This window comes from Ambystoma mexicanum, chromosome 1p (assembly GCF_040938575.1).
Source record: "Ambystoma mexicanum isolate Mex_15411 chromosome 1p, UKY_AmexF1_1, whole genome shotgun sequence".
In the NCBI taxonomy this organism is placed as follows: Eukaryota; Metazoa; Chordata; class Amphibia; order Caudata; family Ambystomatidae; genus Ambystoma; species Ambystoma mexicanum.
The window spans coordinates 114750062-114777333 of record NC_090921.1 but is presented as its reverse complement, the minus strand read 5'-3'; the positions used below and the strand labels follow the sequence as shown (position 1 = coordinate 114777333).

The following is a 27272-nucleotide window of genomic DNA, read 5'->3' as shown; positions in this document are numbered from 1 at the left end:
AGGTGCGGATCTGCTGTTCTGTGAATCCCATCAGTGTGTCTGATCCATCCCAGGACCTCATCCCAAAAGATCTTGATCTTGGGGCACCCCCACCACATGTGCCAGTAGTCTGCAACCTGCCCACATTCACGCCAGCAGGAGGGGGAGGAAGATTGGTACATCTTGGATAATCTATATGGGTCATATTGCCAGCGATGTAAAAGTTTTATGGAGTGGAGTTTATATTGACATGATATGGGAGTACGCGACGCCATGGCACACATTTTGTCCCATTCTTCATCCTCTATATCGGTCTCCATATCAGTCTCCCATCGCCGTCTGAGTGCAAGTGAGGATTTACCATCTCCGCTCAGAAGCAAGGTGTATATGAGAGAAATCAGATTCTTCCTCTGCGTCTTGGAATCTAGCATTTTTTCGAAAGGGGTGAGGTCTCTACTTAATCTTTCTTTCCACTCCGATTTGGTCAATACCCCCTTAATTTGTAAATAATGGAAGGTGGAGAGGGCTCCAATATTTAGAGCTTCTGTTAACTCTGGGAGGGTGATAAATGAGTCACTGCGGAGAAGCTGGCCCACTCTTTCTAGTCCCGCTTCAAACCATGTCTGGAACCTCTCAACATTGGGGATATAGTTATTAATGCCCGGAGACCAAAGATGACTTAGTGGGGACGGCCATGTCGTAATTCTCGTCATCTCCGAACCTTCACGCCATACATCCCATATAGCAACAAAGAGCGGGTGGTTTCCCGTTCTCTTCAACACCCGGTTTCGTGGGGCCCACAACCATTCTCCTAGGGTCGCTGGGGCGAAGTAATGGTTGTCCATCGCTACCCATTGTGGTTCTTTGTGATTGCGTAGGTGGGGGACAAACACACGCAATTGGGCAGCAATATAGTATTTCCGGAGATCAGGGAGACCCACCCCGCCCTTGTCTTTGGGGAGCGTCAACGTAGAGTAGGCTATCCTGGCCTTTTTCCCCCTCCACAAAAATTTCAGGATTTCCCTCTTCACCTCATTAAAGTATTGATCCGGTATTTTAATTGGGAGCATTTGGAAGGGATAAAGAAACCTCGGGAGGGAAGTCATTTTGATGGCGTTAAGGCGGCCAAGCCATGAGATCGTCAGTTTATCCCATCTGGCCAGGTCTGCACGGAGCTTAATAAGAAGTTGTGGGAAATTTGCTTCGTACAGGGAGTCTAGTTGTTTCGTTATTTGTACCCCTAGGTATTGCATCTTGTCGTGTACGATCGACAAACCCAACGAGGAGTATTTCACAGTATTCGCCTCGGCATCCCCCTGAAGGGGGAAGAGTGTAGTTTTGGCCCGATTAATCTTGAAACCCGAGAGGCGACCGTATTCCTCCAATAAGAGGATGGCTTGGGGGACTGATTTCTCAGGATGGACCACATGCAAAAGGATATCATCAGCATACAGAGCGAGTTTATATTCAGTGTTACCTAAATGGATGCCCTCTATGGTTTTATCTTCTCTGATCTTATATGCAAGGGGTTCAAGAGATAGGGCGAATAAGATAGCTGAGAGGGGGCATCCCTGTCTAGTGCCTCGTTTCAGTTGGAACCACCTGGAGTACTCCCCATTCACGAACACCGAGGCAATGGGAGACGAGTATATCGCTTTAATTCCCCTTTTAAGGTTTGGGCCTAATCCGATTTTTTGAAGGACCTCCATTAAGAAATCCCAGTTCACCCTGTCAAACGCTTTTTCAGCATCAATTGAAAGCAATGCCGGGTCAGTATTTAGTTTGTGGGAGGCATGCACCAAATGTAGTGTCTTGCGCATGGTATCTGCGCCTTGGCGGCCAATTATAAAGCCCACCTGGTCAGGGTGGACAAGGCGGGGCATAAGGGATTCAATCCTAGCTGCGAGGACCCTAGAGTATATTTTGGCGTCTATATTTAATAAGGAGATGGGGCGATATGATCCACACTTCGTGGGATCCTTCCCTTCTTTCGGGATAACTGCTATGAGTGCTTTGACAAATGAGTCTGGAGGGTTCCCTGTTTCTAGAATTCGATTGAATAAGCCAACAAGGAAGGGTGTGAGTTGCGGGGCGAATGTTTTGTAAAAACCCGCTGTGTACCCGTCCTCTCCCGGGGATTTGCCTATTGTAAGTCTCTTAATAGCCTCTTGGATCTCCTCTCCCGTTATAGGGGCATCGAGCGTATCCGATTCTGTTTGTGTCATTTTGGGCATAGCAACGTCGTCCAAGTAGGACCGAATGCTGGGGGTGTATGAGTCGTCTTCGGGGGTGTACAGGGTCTCATAGAAATCCGCAAAGGATTCTGGAATGGTGGGGCGGGGAATTCCCACACCCGATTCTCCTTCTAGTATCTCTTGGACCCTGCGTTCCGCCCTTTGGGCACGGAGTCTAGCTGCTAATAGCGCGTCAGCCTTGTCCCCTTTCTCATAAAACCGCTGTTTCAAGAGGAGGAGCTTACGGGCTATTTGCTCATGTTCCAGGAGGCGTAACTCTTCCCTTTTTTCCCTTGCTTCTAGAACTTTGTCAAAATCTACAGTGTCCCCTTTCCTCGCATCACTTTCCAATTGTGTAATTTCTGTGCGGATTCTGTTCTCGATTAGGGCCCTCTCTCTTTTTTTCTTAGCTCCCTCCCGCATGAGGATTCCCCTCCACGTTGCCTTCCCAGCTTCCCAAACCCTTTGTTTCGAGACTTCCCCAGTATCATTCGTTCGGAAATATTCCTCAATTTCAGTTTCTATCTCTAGCTTAAATACAGGATCCTTCCATAACGTCTCGTTACACCTCCATTGTCCGCATCTAACGGGCAAGGAATCCCATGCTAAATCAACAAAGACCAAGTCGTGATCGGACCATGAGATGGTCGTGATTTGTGAACGTGTGGCCGTGTCAAATAGGTCACTGGAGGAGTAAAGGTAGTCTATGCGAGTGGACGTGTTGTGTGGGGCCGAAAAGAAGGTGTACTTTTTCTCCGTTGGGTGCATGCAACGCCACACATCCATCAAGCCATACAAGTCCATCATCGCTTTAAATTGAGTGTGATCCCCTCTGCCTGTTTCATGTCTTTCTGGGTTACCGGGATGCCAGTCGAGATCCGGGTCTGCCCATATATTAAAGTCTCCGCCAATGATGACGTGACCTGTTGCCTCTAGCATTACTTTGGGGATTGTCTTGGATAGGAATCGGAATTGTCCCACATTAGGGGAATAAATTGTGGCGATCGTAATGGCTAGCCTTCCAATGGTCCCCGACACGAGGAGAGTCCGACCTTCTGCATCGGACCAAATTTTCGAAACCTTAAAATCCAACCCCTTTCTGATGAGTATTCCCACTCCTCCCTTCTTCAAGGGTCCAGAGCCCCAGAATTCCAACCCATTTCTTTTTCCCCCCAGGATTGCCCTTTCCTCTCCTCTCATGTACTTGGTCTCTTGCACAAAGAGTATATCCATATTTGACCTTCGAAATTCTCTAGCAAGGAGTGATCTTTTAGTGGGTGAATTGAGACCTTTGACGTTAAGCGTTCCCACCCTCATGGTGCCCCTATTGCATGGTTCAGCGGTCAGTATAGGAACGTTTTGAATGCTCGTGAAGACCTGATGATCGCTGTAACTTCAAACCTTGGAGTTTAGACAACCATATCAGCATTTCCCCCTTTAAGACTTTCAAGTGTTCCCTAGGTTCAACCCAGAGTCTCTTCCCGGTTCCCCACCCACCACCCCCCTCCCCTCCCCGAGTTCGGTGGCGTTCGATCGATCCCAGTTGTAAGCACTGGTTCGAGTTCGAGCCACTAGAGGAGACCGTTACTTCACGGTTCCCGTATCTAGTAAACATTACTAATGTCCAATGAGCCCCCTATTGCCCACCCCCGACAATAATCGGTTCAGTGTCACATAGGTGGAAGAGTCAGAACCAATTTTAGAGAACATAATATCAAAGTCTTCATATTAAAGGTTAAGTCGACTTCGGTACATTACACTTGTTCGTTATCAGCTGCCTCCTTCTGAAGGGCCATTTCCTCTACGATACTTCCTCGAGCCCTTCACCTTCCTTCGTTTCGGGCCTTGCACATGCCATTCCTCTTGGCTTCTAGATGGTTGGCTGTGACTTTCTCCATGTTCCTGCGGGCCCAGTAGTTCGGAGATGCATGCTTTGATTTCTTGTTCAGAGTTTAGTCTAATTCGCGTGCCCTCGTGCTCAAAGGAGAGGGAGAAGGGGTATCCCCACCTGTAGCGTATGTCCCGACCCTTAAGCCAAGTAGTAAGCGGTTTGCACATTTTCCGTAGAGCTAGGGTCAGAGACGAGAGGTCCTGGAAAATAGTTATTTGGGCCCCACAAAGGGTGATAGCACCTCCGCTCCTCGCTTTCTCCAACACTCTCGTCTTGTCCTGGTAACGGTGAAACCTGGCCAACACCGATCTTGGGCCTCCAGGCGGGCCTCCGGCTCTGTGGATGCGCTCCGTTTTAGGCTCATCAATGTTGTCATCTGCGACGAGGAGCTTAATGATGTCGTGGAGAGTTGATTTCAAGTCCATCTCCGTTTCCCCTTCTTTCTCTGGAATCCCAAAAAAGCGCAGGTTGTTTCTCCTTTCGCGGTTTTCCAAATCGTCCATCTTGAGTGTAATTTCCTGTTCCCTTCGTTCCAGGTCTGTAATTCTTTTGTCTAGCTGTGTTTCGTGGATATGAATCGTGGTTTGATTATTTTCGACTCCTTCGACCCTGTCTTCTATGCTGTCAAGGCGCTGTGTGAGCTTGTCGATTTTCCCTCCAATGTTGGCTCCCATGTTTCTTATTTCCGCTAATAAATCTGCTATGTCCCCCTTCGTAGCAGCAGTTTCTTTGTCCATTGCGGAAGGTGCAGCCATTTTGGGCCCAATGTAAGCGTAGGCAGCAAGTTTCTGTTGAGCGGTCATGCGTCCGTGAACCTGCTTCTCACACGTTGGTTCATGGGGTTGCCGGAGTACTCACTGCCACAGAGGAGGCACACGCCCCTGTTCCCTTTCCTCCTTCCCTTACACCTACGGTTAGAGCCAGGTGTGTCTGAGGGCCATACCCTCTGCGGAGCTGATGATTTGTGTCTTGTAGTTTGGGCAGGGTCTCTTTTCAGTGGTTACAATTGGCTACTGGGTACTTGGTAGTCCTCCAGAGAATTTCGGTCGTCTCCTCGTGACTGAGCGCTAACGATGCGCTCAATATTGTCTCGACCCTTTGGGGTCTTAATACGAGGGACTGCGGATGGTTAGAAGGGTCTCCGCCGCATGGAATCATCAGCGCGGGGTCCTTGTATCGTGAGGGGAAGCGCACGTTGGGATCGGCGCGTTATGGCCTTCCAGGCTTGGGCCGCAGGGTAGAGTCACTGGTGTCCCACGGGTCCGGGGTATTGGAATGGGAGGAGGCACACGCCCTGGAGTTAGGGGCCGTACCCTCCCGCTTGAATCGGGCTGCGAGGCTCAGTGTAGCTTAGTGGTGGGCCAAAACCCCCCCCCAGGGCACGCTGGAGGCCGTTGGAAGCCCGGTCCGCGCAGTAGCCGCTGCACAGTCAGCCGGGGCAGAGGAGGAAGAAACGGGGGCCCTGTGCGGGTCAAGCCGCGAAGCGCTCCGAGGATCGTTCAACGGGGGCGGTGATCAGCGCCGCGTATTAGGAGCTTGTAGGACTCACCAGCGTGGGTTTGCTTTGGAGTCGGGCCGCATCCGATTCCACGGGTCTGTCATAGGGTGGGCGGCGGGGGGAGTCGCCACCCATCGAGGGCTCTCCCAGTCCCCGAAAGCCTCCAGGCGGGACCTCGTTGGGGGAGCCGGGGCGAGGAGCCGGAGCAGAGCTCAGGGGCGTCACTGGACCGTGGCGCAGGAGTGCCGCGTGGGAGGCCCCGAAGGGAAGTTCGGGCTGGAGCTCCTTTCTCCACCGAACTCGTTCCAATTTTCACCGGAGTTTCGGCAGCTAGGTGGGGGCCAGAGTCGGCAAGCTTGGGCCGTCGTTATTTAGCAGGAGGGGGGGCCAAAAGTGGGGGCTCAGAGCACTTTCGGGGGACCGTGAGACGGAGCTCACACGGGGAAGATCCTCATCCGTGCGCCCTCTGGCGGCCAACCCGAGAACCTTTTTAACCTTTTTCCCTCCTTTAAGCTTTCTACCAACCTCAGAATTTACAAAGTGCAAAAGTGATATATAGATGCCATTACTGTCCTAGTTAGTGAAGTTACCTCAGGCTGTAGGACGTGTGTATGAAGCTTCTCTAAAGAGTATCTACTTGTTTTGCCTTCATTCTGAGAAAGTATTTTGAAGTATATTTTTATTGTTGCACATTGCCCTTTTGAAAGAGTGCGGATTTAAAACTGACCGTTAAATAGCAATTATTTGACTAGAAAACCTTGAGTGTAAGTGTTATTTGGATACTTGTATTTGTGGATTTCATTGCTACAGCTATACAGCTCACTCACATATACCCCTCTTGAGATCAGTCTGGCTGCTCAGTCACACTACCAACTTGTGTAGTACATACCCATACCAACAGGTGGGTTACCCAACACCAAGAGGACAAGGGTTGTGTAATCTCCCTCAGGGTTACTACATCCATTTTTGCCCAACAGGGACCGGTTGTTCCAATCATATTTTACCCCTTTTGGGAGGGAGGCCCGAAACTGAAGCAGGCAGATTTTTATATGGGTGGGTCTCCTTTCCTCATTTGAGATGAAATTCCAAATGGGTTGTCGGGAACAGTTTCACTACATGCAGCTCCCACACAGAATGGTTAAAGCTGCTGACATTAGACCCCCATTGGGGCTGGAATGGTCTATGAAAGAAGGGGTAATTCAGAAGGGAATCGAAGTTCTACTGGCAATTCGACAAAGCAGTTCCAGAAGATAAAGCGTCCCTACGTGGTAAAAATAGGTTCAAATTTGGCAGAGGGCCCATAAGGCCTCGAGATGTGCAGCAATTAAGGAATCTGCCTACAAATTATGTTTTTGCTGGTATCTCACTCTGTATAGACGCCACAAAATTCATAAAGGCTCCTTGCACTGTGTTGGAGAAATTGTGGGGAGGTTGGTGGTAGTCCTGCCCGAAATCACAAAAATATTGTGGAGGTAACATTGGGGCACATCAAGGACATTACGGGAGGGAGCTGCCTCTTTCCCTGGTGACCGTACTTCTGTTGACCGTGGAGGAGGGGTTGTATGCTGCTAGAGGGGCATGTTAACGCACATGTTGCCTGCAGCAAAAATGGCCATCGCTCATATATGGAAAACTATACAAGGCCCTGTGGTGGGTGAAACTGTGGGGCATGATTTCTACAGAACAGAGGTGCGCTTAGCGTATTGCATGTATCAAAGGTTTTTCAAGGTGTGGTATCTCTTTTATAAGCACTCTGCAGACAGGGAACACCACTTTCATAAGGCGGCACTGCTGAAAAACCTCTCCATACTGGTTTACATTGATGTATGATGTGAAGATTGGACTAATGTTATGTTTGAGATAAAAGTCATGCGATGTGTGGGGGAAGGTTGGGTTTCTTGGTTAATCTATTTCTTATTTTTCTGGTTATACGAATATTCTTGAGGATCCGGCAATATGCCTCTCTGAACATTGTGCACACAGATTTGAGCTACAACATACGAATGCACAACATTATCACTGGATCTGTGCTTCATACTCATAAATAAAGCTTAAAATTATTGTTTTTAAATCACGGGTTCTTTATGCCTACTCCATCAGTGGAGCCTGCACAATACCTCACACATGACTATGTGCTCTGCCCAGATAACCCCAAATGGTTTTGCCCCCACCAACTCCTCCTTTTCTTACCAAATCAACCAAGATCCCATTGGTACCCTACCTGCACACACAGTGGGCACATGCCACCTTTACAACACTTCCACAAACACCACATCCTGCAGTTACATTGCGATTCGTCATACACCCAACTCACCTCTCCATAAATCCTAAACGTGCAGGTCTCTTCATCCAGCTCAATGGCTGTCACACCAGGTACTTTCCGTGCCTGCTGGATATTGACACCATGGGTTCCAATGGCCAAGCCCATAAGGTCCTCACGGACAGTGAATTCCTCCTGAAAGGCTGCTGCAAGCTGCTTACTGGTCTAAAAAAAGGGGGACAAACAAATTAAAAAGGTGCAATAGGCTCCAACCAAAGAGTGTGAGTGAGTGTACAAAGCACAGACTTGACAAGGTGCCAGATCACAACCAACCACAATAGGATTTTCAAATGAATAGAAATACTGTTCAGCCATGCATTATATGGCCCAGCTAACACATTCATGCCATCAGTTTTTACTTTTCTAAACCCCATAAACTGCAGTAGTTTAGGCCAGCCGCCCACAGGAAAAATTCAGCCTCCTTTCCCCAATATTGATCACGCCAAATGTCCTCCGTTAAAAACAATTGCTCTGTGGCTGTGAGCAAGGCACAGCAGATGAAAGGTTATTAAAAAGGTACATTAAAATTTCTGTAACATTCAATAAGGGAACACACAATAGATCACTTCAAATACATATTTATCTAGCTTATACGGACTATGTTACTAAATTCAAAAACGTATCATTCAAGTTCGTATGTCATGATGTGGCTTGACAAGCACTTGTGCAACTATGTAACTATGCAACCACTTTACCTATGCATGTCAATTTCTGCAAGAACAAAGCCTAGATGCCTCCGGGTTGAATGTGCTACACACATTGCAAAATAAATTATCCTGCCTATTTATGGTAACCGGCAGAGTTCAGGGTCAAATAGCCTACAGGCTAAGGGTTGATCACATTAGGGTTCATATATTTCCTTAAGTCCGGTTTATTCTAAAGGGAATACATTACCGACATAGGAATCAATGCAGTGGTGTAAAGTGTACAGGCTCACTGTTAGAGAGTAGGTTTAGAAGTATTTGTTTACGTTAAAAGGTCACCCCTTACAAAAATCTTAGTTAGGCAAAAAAGCATTTAGTTAAGAAAATGAAGGTGTCCATTGAAAGGTATTCTTTAGAGTTCCCACAGTTGTTGCTAGACCAGAAGTATTCATGGTCTGATGCTGGAGGACAGTGGTAACAAGCGACAGGTTCGGTAGTCCGACGGTGCAGACACTGCCCCAGCGTGTGGAGCAGGTAAGCCTGGTGTCCTCTGAGTCCCAAGGCTTGGATGAAGGCTTTGTTAGAATTGTATGGCTGCAGACTACCGGTTGGGTGCTTCCGTCATCTGGTGCTTCTGTCCAACGTGTGGATGTAGAATAAGTAGCAAGGCTTCTTCTGAAAGATGGCGACCAGTGGCTTCCAACACTGCTGGTTACACTGGGTCACGGAGAAAGGTGTGCTCACAGTTCCCTCTTGTCAGCAGATGTTAGGAAAGATTTTTTAATGTTGCTTCTTTCCCTCCATAGACATCAGTGGGACATCTACACTTTTTGCTATTGTCTTGAACCGTTCCTGACTTTATGGAGATAAGTGAATCCTTTTTGCTTCACTTTCCTTGCGAAACACATTTGTTTTGGGGGTACTGATCTGTCTTTAGGACTATCAGTGCAGGAGAAGGAACAAGTTACTTACCTGTAACTGTTATTCTCCAGCATGGGTCTGGCATGGATTCACATGCTCATGAATATAATAATACATAGCAGTACACACATGCACAACCACGGGAGGTGGCAAAGGCTCAACATTAAGCATTACATAAACTCAACATTAAGCACTCTTACCTCCTCACCAGGCCCACCTTCAGGCGAACAGGTTGAGCAGCACTGCTTGGCCGACCCTGGACTCCTCCCTGGAATCCCGGTCGACGCAGTAGAATCTCGTGCAGGCGTGCGTCGACCTCCACGAAGCAGCCCTGCAGATGTACAGAAGGGGTACACCAGACAAGAACGCCATGGTAGCAGCGATCGCTCTGGTCGAATGGGCTCTCGGACGGCCGGGCAACGGTCGGTTTGCCAATCGGTGACAGTGCATGATGCAGCCGGAGAGCCATCTGGAAATGGAAGCCTTCGAGAGGGCCTTCCCTTGGTTCACAGGTCCAAAGTTCACAAACAGTTGTGATTTCTTCCAAAAACTCGGTCCACGTAGAACTTCAGCGCTCTAGCTACATCCAGCAAGTGCAAAGTCCTCTCAGCCGGCGACGAAGGCGACAGGAAGAAAACTGGTAACACCAAGGGCTCGTTGAGATGGAAGTCCGATGGCACCTTGGGCATGAAGGAAGGGTACGTCCTCAGCACCACCCTCGTCTCGTGAAAAGTCAAGTATGGAGGCTTGCAGGATAGGGCCTGGATCTCTCCCACTCGTCGTGCGGAGGTGATCGCCACAAGAAATGCTGTTTTCCATGACAAACTTCAACGATGCCGAATGCAGAGGCTCGAAGAGCGCCCCCATGAGCCTGATCAGCACCACGTTGAGCTCCCACGGCGGGGCCGGAGCCTTCACCGGCGGGAATGTACAGAACAGTCCCTTCATAAACTCCTCCTTCACCAGGCGATGAGACCACAGAGATGATCGGCCCGTAGTTCTGGTGTAGCAGGAGATCGCCGCTAGATGCATTTTGATGGAGGCATGAGCCAGCCCCGCCTTGGCCAGCAACAGCAGGTACGGCAGCACTTGAGGGGCCGTAATTCGCAGAGGGTTAATCTTCTGTGCACGGCACCAGACAGAGAACATCTTCCATTTGTGTCCATAGCACTTGAGAGTTGAGGACGCCCTGGCCTTTGCAAGCACCTCCTTGCAGTCCGCCGGGATATCATACCCTCCAAACTCTAGTCCCGCTGGAGCCAGGCCTGCAAGTTCAAAGACCCCGGGTCGTGATGGAGGATGGCGTCTCCTTCTCTGGAGAGAAGATCCGCGTCCGTCGATAGTTTGACTGGGGGGACGCTGACAAGTCCAGAAGGTCCGGGAACCAGATCTGTCTCGGCGACACTGGTGCAACGAGGATCATCCTGCACCGGGACCTCTTGAGTTGGTTGACAAGTCGCAGTAGCAACGGCAACAGGGGTAACGCATACAGGAACAGGCTGTCCCAGGGGAACGAGAAAGCATCGCCCATGCTCCTCGACTGGGGAATCCTGCTGGTGAACCTCTGCCACTTGGAGTTCGCCGCTGTTGCGAACAGGTCGATCTGGGGTTTGCCCCATCGTCGGAAAAGTCGATCCACTTGGTCCTGGCGCAGTTCCCACTCGTGGCACGAGCTCAGTTCCCTGCTGAGTGAGTCGGCAATGGTGTTCTTTATCCCTGCTAGATGGAAGGGCACCAGAAACATCCCCTGGGCAACGGCCCAATGCCACAGATCCAGGGCCTCCTTGCTTCCGGATGTAGAACATCGTGGTGGTGTGGTCGGTGAAGATCCTCACCACCTTGCCCTTGAGGGAAGGAGAAACGACCTGAGAGCCCAGAACACTGCTCGGAGCTCCAGGATGTTGATGTGCAGTGACCTCTCCTCCAGGAGGCAAAGGCCTCTCGCGTGAAGATCGCCAGTGTGCGCTCCCCATCCCTCCAGGGAGGCATCTGTCATCAGTCTCCTTGTGTGCGGGGGTCTGAAAGTCTCTGCCCGCTGCGAGAGGCGCACGGGTGCCCCACCACCGAATTGCTTGGCGGAAGACCTCGTTGAGCGGGATCTGGTCTTCGAAACTGCCCACCGCTTGCATCCAACGGGCGTCGAGGAACTCCTGCAGAGGACGCATCCGCAGCCTGCATAGGCACACCAGGTAGATGCAAGAGGACATCATGCTGAGAAGGGACTTGATGGACCTCACCCTGGCCACGTCCGCGGCCAGCAGGCGCTGCACTTTGCCCAGGATGGCCTTTGTCCTTTCTTCTGACGGAGAGGCAAATCATGCCACTGTGTCGAACTTGGCTCCCAGAAACACTGCGACCTGCGACTACACCAGGTGGGATTTGGGGAAGTTGGAGAATCCCAGATCCGTGAGCAGTTGGACGGTCTTCGCTGTGTGCGCGAGTTCCCCTTGTCCTTGCTCGGATGAGCCAATCGTCCAGGTAGCGGTAAAAGTGGATCCCTTGCAGGCGCAGCCGCACCACCACTGGTGCTAGGCACTTGATAAATACCCTGGGTGTCGACTTCAATCCGAATGGCAGGGCCTTAAATTGGTAGTGCCGTCTTTAGACTATGAATCTGAGAAACTTTCGGTGTCCTTTTAGAATGGGGAGGTGGAAGTAAGCATCCTCCAAATCCAGAGACAATAGGGAGTCGCCTTCCTCCAGCTGTCCCAGCACGTGCTGGAGGGTGACCACCCAGAGCGTATGAGCCTTGATGTATTTGTTTAACCGACGCAGGTCCAGGATGGGGCGCCTACCGCCTGTCTTCTTTCTGACGAGGAAGTATCTCGAGTATACTCAAGAGCCCCAGAGCCTCTTCGGGACGAGCTCGATGACTCCCTTCTTGAGCATCGCCCTACTTCTAACAGCAGTTGAGGGACGTGATTGTCCTTCCTGGCCACGGGAGGAATGCGGGGGCACTTTAGAAATTCAAGAGTCTGCCCGTGGGCCAGGGTATCCAGCACCCAACGGTCGGTGGAGATTGACTCCCACACGCTGATGAACTTCACCAGCCGGCCTCCCACCGGGGTGCTCAGGTGGGGGCCCGACACTACGGCCGGTTCAGTCCTCCTTGGAGGCGGCCTTGCCGCCCTGGCCTCCTTTCGGCAAGCTAGCCAGTTTCAGCATCCCAACATCAATGGGTCCTGTTCTAGAAGGCTTCCTTTGTTTACGCCTGCCGACGCACTGCGTAAAGCGACTGTTGCTAGAACCAGACTTCCCTCATCTGGTAGAGTGTCCTGAGGAATCCGGCATCGGTGCATGCGGCATTTCTTCACTGTCAAGTTTAGCACTCCGCTCCTGGGCCCAACCTATAACTTGCTTGCAGCTACAGCTCCTAAGCATCTTCTACTGGACCCAATGGCGGGAAAACCTACATCCAGCAACACCCCCATTCGACCTGCCATGTCATTTGGGTTTATATTCCATTGCATTGCTTTTTAAATGTTTGCTGAAATAGCCACTCTAGAAGCTAGGAAAAGTATTTTACTCAACCTTTGAAAGACTTCTGGAACAATCTTCACACCCACAGGAACATTTACTAACGTTGTCCAGTCGTCTAAAGGTTATTTGTGAACTTCTTGGGCACAAGGCCCCATTTAACTTCGTGTTGGACTCAAAGTTAAGACTTCTATTCCTGTGGGCAGATTATACAAGTGCCCAACTACTTAATGTTAGGTAAGATGTTCATTTTTATAATAAATCTTTCCGACCTGTGTCAATCCCAGAATATTTTGCTTGGATGTGGTCATAATTTTAACCTTGTCCCTAGGTGAGTGGGAATCTTTTTCCCCCTCTCACCTAGTCTTTTACTCTTTATAGGTGAGCTTTTTATTTCTCTCCATAGTGTATTGCTTGAAGTTATAGTTTCCTACAACTTTTGGGCTTAGGCTGGGTTGCCCCTATGGGCTCCCCTGTTAATTTCTCCTTCAAGTACTTGGGCGAACTACTGTTCAAGTAGTCAAGAGGGTTTTTCCATCCACCTTTACATTTTGTGTAAGTGAGCCAGCACCTTCACCCTTATGTGGAGTGCTAGGGGGATACAATGTATCCCCTTTCTTACTTACCTGGCAACATTTTGTTACAATTGCGTGCGTTACATGAATGGCTGGTGGCAATGGTTTTACCTTTATGACTTAGTCTTTATTACTCGTAGACTGTTAATTCAGCCTCGAGAGCCATCCCTTTTCTAAAATGTTGGCCTCCTTTTTTCGCCATTTCTTGTGTGCTTTCTGTTTCAGGTCTTCCTTATACCATTCTAGGTGGGAACGACCTCAGTGGTAGTTTTGTCTTCCCAGCCGAAGCTCCAGAGTGTCTGAGAAGGCCGGAAGCGAGGGAGGAATCCAAAACTCAGCACCCCTTTGTCTTTCACCTTGCCAAGTGGGGGGCTGGCTGTCCTGATTGGATAGCCAGACCAGACCGCCCCTTGCTATAAAATACAGAGCGAGAATGCACACGTTGTGCTGTAGTTCCGGTTAAATACTCCGAACCTGGAACCAAGTCTACCATTGGAGCTGTTCCCGAAGAAGATGAATAAAAGACATCTGTAGCAATTTGCAGAGACCAGAGACCCTGCGGTAAAAGCTCCCTCCCAACAACATGGGGGTCCCCAAAGCGACGACTCCTACTTAGAGGCTGGTATGATCCATTAGTCTCAGGAAGACCTGCATTTTGGGACATCCTACAGCGTGCTGTGACCTTGCTGAGCTGCAATACCACAGTACCCTGGGACCTCAGGCCATTGTGCTTTGCACTGTCTTCCGAATCTCGCTGGAGCTTTAGTGGCATCTTGCTGGACCTCAAGACTTGATTTGCATCCTATAAGTCCCCTCATCTGAGTGCTGGACTCGATAAGTCACGAGAATCCGACTGTTAGGCAAAATTGTATCTAGTAACCCTGTGGGAGACTACACCACCCTTGTCCTCTTGGCAATAGGTAACCCAACCGTTGGTATATGCCTGCACCACATAAGTTGGTAGAGTGACTGAGCAGCCAGGTTTATCACAAGAGGGGTCGATGTGAGCTGTAGGGTAACAGATTCACAGTGACAAGTAATCAAATAACTCTTACACTCAAGGTTTTTTTGATTAAAATAATTGATTAATTTAACAATCCGTTTTAAAATGAGCCTTCTTTAGAAGGGGCAATATGCAACACTTAAATACACTTCAAAAATACACATCTGTTCAAGTAAGTAGATACCTTCTTGGGATGGCACACAGCTACTTCCTACACCCTGAGGTGACTTCAATAGTTAGGACACTGCGTACATTAATATATCACTTTTACACTTAAATGGTAATACTGAAGTTGTGGCAAAAAGGAAAAGGTTAGTGAGGTAAACAAAGGTTAACAGGTTTCTCAAACAAGTAAGCACTTTTTAATCCCCCCCAATGAAATATAGGTTAACCCTTTCCCAGATATACAAGGTATGTATGACTGTTTGGAGGGACAGATCAACACAAAGTCAGAGGGTAAGAGTCTTCAGGGAGCCAGAACAGCCAATGTCAATTGAGGAAAGTCTAGGGGAGCTGAGGCACTTCTTGTAGATGGCACAAAAGTCTTGCAAAATGTTAGAGAGTTTTGTTGTAAAAAGAAATCACTGTTGGGCCAAAGGCTTGGAGGCTTGTGAAGGGCAAAGCTGCAAGCAACTGTGCAAAGGGCAGCCAATGCAAGTCTCCAGTGAGCAAGCAAGCTACACACAAGAGGTAAGTACCCCTAGTTTTACAGTATCTTGAGTCTGAAGAAAAGGTTCCAGCTGGCTTCTGTTCCTGTAGTAGTCCTGCAGATCCCGTTTTCCCTGTGCCTCAGCCGTGGAACAAGAGGGAGGATGTCTTGGGACTCCTTCATTACGGTTTGAAGGTTGGCCGCAGCAATGGGCACAATTCAGATCAGTGGCACTTAGCTGTTACAGCTACTCGCAAATAGCACTACTGAGGTTCTTGGACACCTTGTGGACTTTCCTTGCTTCTGGGGGGGCCCAGCACTATTGAGGTGGCTCAGGCTTGGTCAGTCCTGCTTCAAGAAGTCCGGAGGATCTTCCTGGAGCTCGGGTCCGGCTTAAAGGTGATGCACTCGATTCTGGCATTTCTGTCCCCTGGCTCTCGGTTCCTGCAGCAGCAATGAAGTACGGCCAGCAGAGGGGTTCCGGTCGAGTTTGTCTTGGGGCAGATTGGTCCCACCAACCCAAGGGGAGAAGGTTTAGTTACTTATCTGTAACTGTATTTCTCCAGCATTGATATCTTTCATAGATTCACATGCTTGAATATTCCCCATCAGACTGGGAATCCTCTGTGATTTAAATAATAAAAAAATTAATATATGGGATACATTACTCACCGTAATCGTATTTCTGATGCTTGTATCTGCTTAGATTCACATGCTGTGCATAGGCCGACATCTAGTGGAAGCTGCGGAGTATTACAGTTTGTTTTTCGAAACTCGAAAATGGGCGTCGACACAGGGCGTGCCAGTAATACTATCCCTAGTGTGACGTCCACTGTACCCAAGATCCCTCACGCGTCTAGGATCCTCAGATTGTATTTTTTCTGACATGAAGTAGCATGAGGAGTAGCTTGAGTACAGGTAATCCAAGCAGATAGACAGAAAGGTAAGACTACAAGCAATCATGCGCCTTCTCTCAGAGGGGAGGAAGGGTGGGTCGCATGTGAATCTAAGCAGATACAAGCATCAGAAATACGATTACGGTGAGTAATGTATCCCTTCTGAGGCTTGTGGGATCTGCTTAGATCACATGCTGTGCATAGATTAGCGAGCAGTACAAGGAGGTGGGATGTGAGAAGGGTCATGAGCAAATAAGTGTCTTAGAACCGCTTGTCCCACTTGTGTATCTGCCTTGGAATGGGTGTCAATGCAGTAATGCTGAGTAAAAGTGTGAATAGAGCTCCAAGTAGCTGCTTTGCAAATGGTGTCAAGGGGTACATTTGCAATGAAAGCCAGAGTGGCACCAATGCCTCTAGTAGAGTGGGCTCTTGGTGTGAAAGGCAGAGTTCTTTCAGAGAGTGAGTAACACAGCTGGATACAGTTAATAATCCACTTCGAGATGGCGCCTTTAGAGACGCGATCCCCCTCTCTGCCTGTAGCTACAGAGACAAACAGTTGATCTGTTTTTCTTAGCGGTCTGGTTTTATTTACATAGTAGAGGACTGCCCTACGCACATCTAGGGTGTGTAGTTTCAACTCAGCCGAGCTTTGCGGGTCCTGGAAGAACGCCGGAAGCTCGATGGACTGGTTTACATGGAATTTAGATATAAATTTAGGTGAGAACCTAGGGTGTGTGCGTAAAACCAGTTTGTCTTTAGGGACAGTAAAGAAGGAATCCTGCACTGACAGAGCCTGAATTTCACTGACCCTTCTTATAGAAGTAATAGCTACTAAAAAGGCCGTTTTATAAGTCAGGTGTTTGAGACTGCTTTTATGCATGGGTTCGAAAGGGGGGCCCATGAGCTTGGCTAGCACCACATTAAGGTCCCACCCTGGTGGTGGGTTTGAAATAGGAGGGTGAAGTCTCTTTACTCCTTCCATGAAGGTTTTAACTACTGGTACTTTCCACCACGAAACCTTGCTATGGAAAGTGGTGTAAGCCGACAGGGCTGCCAGGTGTACTTTCAGTGAGTTAAAAACCAATCCTGCATCCAGCAGGTGGAGCATGTATGTAACAATAGTGGAAGGAGTGCAATCAACCGGGTTGATTTGTCTACTCTGGCACCACATAACGAACCTCTTCCACTTGTCAAAGTAACAGTGCCTTGTGTTTGGTTTCCTAGATTCCTTTAGGATGTCCATACACCTCTGTGGCAAATTGAGATGTCCAAACTCTATGACCTTAGGAGCCATGCTGCCAGGTTCATTGAGTTGGGTTGCTGGTGCACTGTTTGACCTTGGTGCTGGGACAGTAGGTTGTACCAGGATGGAAGTTTGATGGGCTTGCACACCGCCGTCCTGCGTAGGTGTGGGAACCACGGTTGTCTTGCCCACATGGGAGCAACTAGGACGAGCGTCATCGACTCTCTGTTCATTTTGTTCACCACTTTCCTGATGAGAGGAGTTGGTGGAAAAGCGTATGCAAACATCCCTGACCACTTCATCCACAGGTCGTTCCCCTGGGAGACTGGTTGGGGGAACCTGGATGCAAATCCTGGGCATTGTTTGTTTTCGCTTGTGGCAAATAAGTCTATCGTGGGGAAACCCCACAGAGAAGATATCTTCTACGACCTCTCGGTGTAGAACCCATTTGTGTTCCTCTGGGAGGGAGTCTCTGCTCAGAGCATCCGCTAGGGAATTGAGCTCCCCTGGAACATGTTGTGATGACAGATAGATGTTCCGTCTGAGTGCCCATATCCAGATTTTCTGGGCAAGCTTGGACAGATTTGGCGAGCAAGTCCCTCCTTGCTTGTTCAGGTAGAACATGGCTGTTGTGCTGTCCGTCCGGATTTGCACTGACAGGTTTAGTAGGTGGGGCTCGAACGCCTGAAGCGCTCTGAATACTGCCAGAAGCTCTAGCAGGTTGATGTGGTTCTTGGCCACTGAGTGAGACCAGAGACCCTGAGCTGTGTGGTGGAGATGGTGAGCTCCCCACCCCGTCAGACATGCATCTGTAGTGACTACTGCCTGTACCTCGGGATCGTAAAAGGGTTTCCCCTGTGCGAGATTCTCTCTTGTCCACCAGTGAAGGCTTTGTACCAGTGTTGGCGAAACGACCACTAGATCGTCCCACTGACCACTTGCCTGAGACCACTGTTTCGCCAACCATTCCTGCATGGGACACATGCGCAGGCGCGCGTGGGGGACCAGGTAAATACATGATGCCATCATGCCCAGTAAACGCATTGCTTTGCGTACCGTTATTTGTTGACCGGACTGATAATGCGGAATTTGCAGTAGTATGTTCCGAATTCTTTCTTCTGTAGGAAAGGTCAACCCCTCTTGGGTATCTAGGATAGCTCCTAGGAACTGTTTTGAGGTGCTTGGCACCAGGCTTGACTTTTTCTCGTTGATTGAGAAGCCTAACTCGTGGAGGAGGTCGATAGTCCTTTGAATGTTTGTCCTGCAAATTCCTGGGGTTTCCCCCGTTATGAGCCAGTCGTCCAGATAAGGGTACACTGGGATTGCCTCCCTGCGTAGGTGTGCAGCCGCCACCGCCAGTACCTTGGTGAATACCCTTGGTGCTGAAGCTATCCCGAAGGGCAGTACCTTGAATTGGTATTGTCGACTGTCCACCTTGAAGCGCAAATACTTTCTGTGCGCTGGGAACATGGAAATATGAAAATAAGCATCTTTCATATCCAAGGTTGCCATGTAATCCCCCTTTCTTAGGAGGGGGATTACCTCTTGTAGTGTGGTCATACGAAATTTTTGGGGCTTGTCATACTTGTTGGCAGGCCGTAAGTCCAATACTAGGTGCATTGTCAAATCTTTCTTTGGAAGGAAGTAAGTTGAATAGATACCCTTGTTTACCTGGTGTCCCGGGACGAGTTCTATCGCGTCCTTTTCTAGCAGAATGGCGATCTCCTCGAGGAGAATCTTCTGATGTTCTAAAGAGAGTGTACTCTTTGTCGTGAAGGATGGTTCCGGGGACGCTGCAGTAGCTCTATACAATATCCTGTGGATACTGTTGACAGCACCCATCTGTCTGATGTGATCCCTTCCCAAGCCTGGGTGAAGTTGGAAATGCGTCCCCCTAATGGGGTTGCGTGAGAAGGGACCCTGAACTGAGCGTCACTGCTTTGGTGGAGGCGTGCCGCCTCCATTGCTGGGGCTGCCTCTGCCTTTACCACGACCTCTCCTATTACCCCTGCCGTAACCCTGGGTAGACTGTTGGTTGTTGTTCCACTGTGTACCCTGCCCCTGGGAATAGTTAGATCCTCTCTAGGAATTTTGCCCGCGTGGGCGACGAAAATTACTATTCCCTCTCTGGTTAGGGGGTTTATTGGTTAACTGGCCAAGGGACTTGAGTGTTTCGTATTCGTCCTTGGCATTTTTCAGTGCGTCTTCGACCGCCTTACCAAACAGATCGGTTTCCACCGGTTTGTCCAACAATGATGCCTGGGTTTCTGCCTTGAAACCAGACTGCCGTAACCACGCATGTCTTTTGATAACAGTGCCTTCCGCTATCAATCTCCCTGCGTTGTCCGCGGCGTCGAAGGTTGCTTTCAAAATACAACCAGACACGGCTCTACCTTCTGCGGAAATCTGAGCTAACTGGTCCTTTAAAGGTTCAGGTGCAGAGGCTATGAGTGCCGCGACTTCTTCCCACTGATGGCAGTTGTAGCTGGCCAACAGGGTGGTGAAGTTAGCAATCCTTGCTTGATAGGCGGACGTTGAGGCTACTTTCCTGCCGAAACCGTATAGTTTTTTGCTCTCCTTGTCGGGAGGAGCTTCGGACGATGACAAGGGTGTTCCCGCCCTCTTACGAGTGTTGGTGACAACTAGGGAGTCTGGCTTCAGATGTCCTCTTATATAGAGAGGGTCAGACTGGGCCGCCCTGAAAAGTTTTTCAACCCTGGGATTGACCGCTCTGGTGAGGTTCGGGTTCACCAGGGACGGGTCTATTCTCCGCTGAATGGACTTAAGGATAGGGATGGTCTGGGCAACAGGCCTCCTTTCTCCTACTAACTCTTCTGCGAAGTCCCTTTCCTCCTGGACACCGTGGGTGTCAATGTGGAAATGTTCTGCTGCGCGAGCGAGAACCTCATTTAGGAGGGGCAGGTTATCGACCGGGGAGTCGGTAACCGGGGCTTCGTTCTCTACCAGGGAATCTGCCCTGTATGTTTCCGGGTCCTCCTCTTCCTGGTCCTCATCATCCCCATAGTAGCCCGTCCCGGTTTGCTCTTCTATCATACTAAATTCTTGGTCCTCACCAAAGGAAGTTTCCCCTTGATCCATTGAGTATGGTCTTGCGTAAGGTTGTACCTCGAAGGGTTCTGACCTCATCGGAGTTTCAAACCGGGGCTTTTTACTCGGGGGGGATAGGATCAGTAGAGCCTGAGGGTGTGGCCCCTTGTGGATCATACGAGAGGAAATGTTCTGGATTTTTATCATAAAAATCAGCCAAAGATGACATTCTTGACATAACCCCATCTATGTCTTCACTGGACCATTTCTTGGAACTGGGAATGACTCTCTCAGCAAGTCTATGGGATTTATCTTGAGTAGCTTTGCTGGTTGTAGACCTATCAGCAGACCTGGTTTTGTCTGTCTGTTTAGGGGGAGTGGAGTGTTTCACAGGTGTGGAAGGATGCACAGGTAGTTTCTTCTGCTGTTTTCCCCCCTCCCCGTGCGTGGAAAAATGTTTTCCCTGTCCTTTAGTGGCTCCGGAGTTTTTCGACGCCTGGCGTCGAGGATCGGGGGTGGTGTCCCTGTCCTTCGAGCGTGGGGCCTCGCTGGCTTTAACTGCGGCCTCCGACTCCTGGAGCGCGGCCTGGGGGTGGAAGTCGTCTTCGTCTCTCGACGATCGAACTTCTGTTAGCCTAGGGAGCGAGGCACTCTTGGCAAGAGTGGATGATTGCCTGGAGTCATGCGGCGATCTTGATCGAGAGCGACCAGAGGACACGGAATCGGACCGTTCTGTTTGTGCCTCTTTCCGAGAACTCGACGTCGTCGAGTCTCGGTTGGACTTAGTGTGTTTAGTGTGTGTAGTATGTGAAGCGCTTGTGTCGTCGGGGGTCTTCCCCATAGCCGCCTTGCCGGACGACCTTCCGAGGTCGGGGACCTGCGTTCGGCTGTCTTTCGACGCCGTAATGCCCTCGCCATCCGAAAGTACGGCGTCGCTGCCGTCGCTGAAGGCGCCCTCCGCTGCCATGGCCGCCTGCCTGGCGTGGTGGGCCCAACGCTTTGTCGAACGGTCCTTAAGTGTCTTAGGTTTAAACCTACTACACGCTCTGCAGTTCGCTTCGGGGTGGTCCCTCGGCAAGCAGAGACTGCATGTGGCGTGCCTGTCGACACAAGGATATTTGCGATTGCACTTGGGGCAGAATTGAAAAGGGGTACCCTCCATACGCACCTTGAGGCAGCGGGCTGTTAAGTGTAGGAAATGTATAAGGTGTACCTATATACCAAGAGTGTAGAGTATGTACCACTCCCCACTCTCCCTACTTGCAGGGCCGAGGCCAGCGGCCTTCCAGGCCCGGGCCGAGGCCAGCGGCCTTCCGAGGCCCAAATCCGTCGTGCAGCAGCCGACGGTCGATTTCTTCTCCAGCCGGCGTCGAGTGTCGAAGTTCGACGTTGGGGTGGGGAAGGATGTCAATAGATTATTATTTTAAATTTTTAGCAAAAGTATGGCTAAGGCCAGGGGACTCCGCAAAATGCTTCCGACCAGTATGGCGGAAAAAACAATCTGAGGATCCTAGACGTGTGAGGGATCTTGGGTACAGTGGACGTCACACTAGGGATAGTATTACTGGCACGCCCTGTGTCGACGCCCATTTTCGAGTTTCGAAAAACAAACTAATACTCCGCAGCTTCCACTAGATGTCGGCCTATGCACAGCATGTGATCTAAGCAGATCCCACAAGCCTCAGAAATATTATTTCCATGGAAATACAATGTAGATTGGCCCTCATGGCCTATGGGCCATTCACTTGTGTAGTCCCTCCGCCTCACTTTGGTCCTTCTGGCCCTAACCAATGAAATGGCAGGGTTTAAGGACCGCCCTCGGAAGCCATCTTCAGATTTTGAGCCGTAGAAGACTACAGGAAGGATGGCTGCGGGAAGATGGAGCAGCCTCTCAGGGAAGGCGGGCGGGTGCATGTGAATCTATGAAAGATACCAATGCTGGAGAAATACAGTTACAGGTAAGAAACTAAAACTTCTCCAGCATTGGATCCTTCATAGATTCAGATGCTTGAATAGAATACCAAGCAGTTATGTCATGCCCATATCATAAGTACATTCTGCAAATCCTTCTACTCGCCTTACTATACAATAACAGGTTACATTACCAGGGAAGGCGGGAAGAGAAGGCTGCTCCTACCTTATGCAAAGAGATGAAGAACCGCTTGTCCCACTGCCGACACTTTACTGGCATCTTCTGCCAGGCAGTAATGTTTGGCGAACGTATGCAGAGTGCTCCAGGTTGCGGCTCTGCAGATGTCTTTCAAAGGTACTCCAGCGTGGAAAGCAACCAAAGCTGCCCTCTCTCTGGTGGAGTGAGCTCAAGGAGGTCTAGCCAGTGGACCGTCTTTTTGACTGATGGCAGTGGCTGATACATTGGGAAACCCAATGTGCCAAACTTTGCTTTGAGATGTGCTGTCCTTTAGTCCGGCTAGCGAATGCGATGAAGAGTCTAGTTGAGGAGCAGAATTCTTTAATTCTCTGGATGTAGAACTTTAGGACCCTTGCAACATCGAGTAAGTGTAAGCACCTCTCTGCATCGGAAGAGCGATTCATGAAAAAGGTAGGAAGTACGATGCGCTCGGGGAGCGTCATTTCTGACAATACCTTTGGAAAAATGTCGGGTGTGTCCTTAGTATGAGACAGTCTTTTATAAACAAGGTGAAAGGAGGCTCTGCAGACAGGGCCTGCAGCTCGCTAATCCTCCTGGCTGACGTGATAACTACTAAGAAAGCTACGTTCCAGGATAAACATTTTAAGTCACACCTGTTAATTGGTTCGTATGGTGGCTCCATGAGCACTGCTAGAACCGTGTTCAGGCTCCATGTAGAAACTGAGGTAGGAGTCGGCGGGAAAGTATGCATCAATCCTTTTAAGAATATTTTGATTAACCGGTTCGGTGAGTAAAGATTGTTGACCTGGGTTAGTCGTGTATGCCGATATGACAGACAAATGCACCTTGTTGGATGAAAGTGAAAGCCCCTCTTTCGCTAGGTGCAACAGGTACGGTAATATTTGCTCGATGGATGCAGAGAGCGGGTTCACTGAAGATGTTTCGCAAAACTTGGTAAAACGAATCATTTCCGAATGCATGTTGTTCGTGTAGATAGGGCCTAGAGGCATTAATTACGTCCCAGCATTCTGCAGGAAGATTTAGATTGATTAATTTTTTCTGCTCGGGAACTATGCATGCAGTGACAGGCACGCTGGGTCGTGGTGGAGCACCTTCCGATCTTGTTGCGTTAAGAGGCTCTGAGGAACGTTGAGGCGTATCGGAGGGCATCGCGACAGGTGATGCCGGGTTGGATACCAAACCTGGTGAGCCCAATCCGGTGCTATCAGGATCATCGAGCAGGCCTGTTCTTTCAGTCTGCATAGCACTCTCTCTATGAGTGGGATAGGAGGGAAGGAATAAAGGAATTTGCCTATCCAGTCCACAGAGAAGGCGTCCCCCATCGAGAGGTGTTCCTGATACCTGGAGACGAACCTGTGGCATTCTTTTGTTGGCCTTGGTGGCAAAAAGGTCGATCTGTGGACATCCCCACATGTGGAAAATCTGCCGGGTTTCTGCTTCGTCCAGCTCCCATTCGTGGGATGCTGAAAAATCGCTGCTTAACTTGTCTGTCAGGACATTTTCCACTCCCGGTAGGTGTTCCGCCTTGATGTTGACCTTGTCATGCAAAGCCCAGGTCCATAGATTTTGAGCCTCTTGCGATAGCAATTCTGACCTTGTTCCCCCTTGTTTGTTCGTGTAGTGCATAGAGATCGTGTTGTCTGTTTCAACGGTCACTGCCTGCCCTGCTAGTACCAGCAGGAAGGCTTTCAGCGCTCATCGAATTGCCCTGAACTCCAACACATTTCTGTGCAGCTGAGGTTCTTGGTTTGTAGATCTGCTAATTATGCTCCCCAGCCTCATAACGAGGCATCCGTCCTGAGGAGAAGGGTTGAGGTTATAGCCTGGAAAGGCATTCCCCATAGCAGGTTCTGAGGTAAGCTCCACCAACAGAGGGCTTTCTGAAAAGCCGCTGGTATTTGTATGGTATCTTCCCATGAGCCGATTGCCTGCTTCCATTGGTGGTCTAGGGTCTCTTGGATTGGCCTCCTGTGCAACCTGCAATTTGGTATGAGGAATATGCACAAGGACATCATGCCCAGGCGAGATTTGAGGGCGCAAACCGTGGTCGCCCCGTTGCTTTGAAACCATGAAGAACTGAGTTTGTGCAGATATTCTGTCCGCCAACGGTCTTACTCTGGGTATGCTGGTGTTGATTTCCGCCCAAGAAACAGCACTGTCTTGTTGGGAACGGGGCAGGATTTCTCTTCGTTCATCTAAAACCCTAACTCCTTCAAGAGTTTTGTTGTTCTCTCCACTGCGGTGCAAGCCAGTCTGAGTGAGCTGGCGCTTTTGAGCCAATCGTCTAAATATGGGAAGACTTCTGTCCCCGACCTTCTGAGGTATGCTGCCATCGGTGTTAAACACTCTTGGTGCTGATTTTAGGCTGAACGGGACTCCACTACGGTGAACCTGAGGAATTGCCTGTGGGCAGGATGAATGTGGAAATATGCGTCCTCCAAGCAGAGTGTGGCCAGGAAGTCGTGTTGGTTGAGCGACGGAGAACCTTCTGAAGAAACGTCATCTTGAATTTGATGCGTTTGATAAACTTGTTGAGAGCTCTCATATCCAGAATCGGTCTCCACGGACCGTTCTTTTTCGTCACCAGAAAAAGAAGAGTAGAAGCCACTTCCCCTTTGTTGGTATGGTACCGGCTCTAGAGCTGCTTTTAGGAGTAGCTTGTGAAACTCAAGCATGACCTGCTTCTGATGATACACTCTGCGTGGCACGGGGGCAAGGAACGGAGGTTGGTCCAAGAATTTGATGGGGTGACCTTCGCGGACCACCTGTAGCACCCACTTGTCTGATGTTATTTTTAGCCAATGCTGATAAAAACGGCTTACTCTCCCGCCCACCAAGGTGCGTCGTGAGGGAAGAGGAAGAAGATAGTCAGTTTTGCTTTCTCAGGGTCTTGGTGTAGTTAGAGCCACGCTTGCCCCTATGGGTGGTACCTGTTTGATGACTGATGGTACCTTGAAAGGTGTTCCTCTGCGTTTTTTGATTGTAGGAGGGGCGGCTGAAACCCCTATATTTTGAGGATGCACCTCGAAAGGACCGAAAGGATCTACGATCTTTGTCCTTAAGGGAACTGATGGCATGTGCCTTATCGGTATCAGCTTTAATACCCTTTAGATGGTAGATCTTTTCACCAAAGAGGTCTTGTCCATCGAAGGGCATATCTATCTAAGATCTGAGCCTGAACCTCTGGTCTAAAGTTTGTAGCTTCCATCCAGGCTTGTCTTCTCAAGACTGTACCATGGGCCATTTGTCTGAAACCTGCTATGTCAACAGCCGTGCCGGTCATATGTTCGGAGGTAGCCTCGCCATCCGATATGATATGATTGTTTTGGCCTCTTCTTGCAACTCTGCAGGCAAATGCTTGGTCAGTTGGATATACGGAGCCACAGCTAATGGTCCAGCCATGCCGTCATGGCCAGTGCGTTTCCAGTCCCGATGGTGAGCGAGGCCAAAGATACCACCTTCCGGCCCACAACCTCCAATTTACGTCCTTCCTTGTCGGTGGAGCTGAATGAGTTGAGGATGGATTAGCCAACCTTTTCAAGCTGTGGCCGTTATGACGGAATCTGGTTTGGTATGCCCCCTTAATGGTGCCGTGTCCGGTGCCTTATACTTCTCTGGCCTTGAAACGAGGGCCGGTGTGGACAATGGTGTAGCCAACAATTTTGCTCTATTGTCCAATATAGTGTCCAAAAGAGTTCATAGAACATAGATTTTTTTCCTCTTCTGATGCCATTTGTAAAATAAAGAGGCCCGCTGGTGGCTCGTCTGGTGGTGCAGCGTCTCCTGGGAAGTCGTCCTTACTAGGCTTCTCTACAATGTAATCGCCCAACTCGCTCTGCACGTCTGAGTAATCTCGCCTTCTTCAGGGTCTGAAAAATCTCTGAAAGGATCTTCTTGCCAGTTCGAAGCGGATGCAGTGGAAGAGACTATCGTGGGGTCCCTTGTGGGTGGCCTCATAGGATACCTTGTGGGTGGTCTTGGCATAGGAAATTATCTAGAAGGGGACACTCTTATCGGTGAAGCACTGAGCATCCTGCTTCTGGACCTGCGCAGAAGTACCGGCGAGCGTGCTCTCTTCTGAGGTCTGCTCTTGGTAGGAGAGCTTCTTGGAGAATTATGAGGCAGTGAACACTGACTTCGAGGAGATCTTTCCATCTGTGTAGAGGAGCGATGCCTCCGTCTCTGACGCCTATTGAATTTGTCAATGATCCTCTGCATCGAAAGCATGAGTTCTGGATCATATGGCTCTGTGGGTTCCCCTGGAGTGGGATGCCAGGGAGGACTGTTCTCTTTGGGAGTGATGGTCGGTTGCTCAGGAATGAGTTCGGAATGGAGAAATCCTCCTATAGGATGATGTCAGGAAGTTCTGCCATTTCTTTTAAAGGAGATCGATGAGCTCCTATTGGTAGATTGAGGTCTTCTGATGTATGTAGGCCTGTGTCCATTGGTCAGAACGACTAGCTTTCCTTGGAGGGAGTGTCAGGGATATCCTTGGACGGTGCCTTGGACTTGTTTTTCTCAGTGACGAGAGGTCAGTCGTCGACTGTATCTTCGAAGATGCCGACAAGGGTTTCGTGGACGACTAGGACGTCGTGGACGGATGTTGGTCCTTGACCATCGACGATAGCTTAGTTGACGAGTGGTGAGATTCTTTCGTCGACGATTGCTTGAAGTAGGCAATTTCGAAGACTTAGTCATGGACGACGAGGTTTGAAGAGTCGTTGACGTCTTGGATTTCGTCGACAGTTTACTCGTCGACGGGC

At 49.6% G+C, this 27272-nt stretch overlaps 1 protein-coding gene across 4 annotated transcripts in view; it reads right to left on the bottom strand.

Annotated features, from left to right (window-relative positions):
- Nucleotides 1–27272, bottom strand: part of FXR2 (FMR1 autosomal homolog 2) — a 903897-nt gene that overhangs the window by 313639 nt on the left and 562986 nt on the right. For all 4 annotated transcript variants that reach the window (XM_069644549.1, XM_069644565.1, XM_069644574.1 and 1 more), the window contains exon 8: nucleotides 7917–8087. In XM_069644549.1, coding sequence (XP_069500650.1) covers nucleotides 7917–8087 — 171 coding nt within the window. The remainder of the gene's footprint in view (nucleotides 1–7916; nucleotides 8088–27272) is intronic.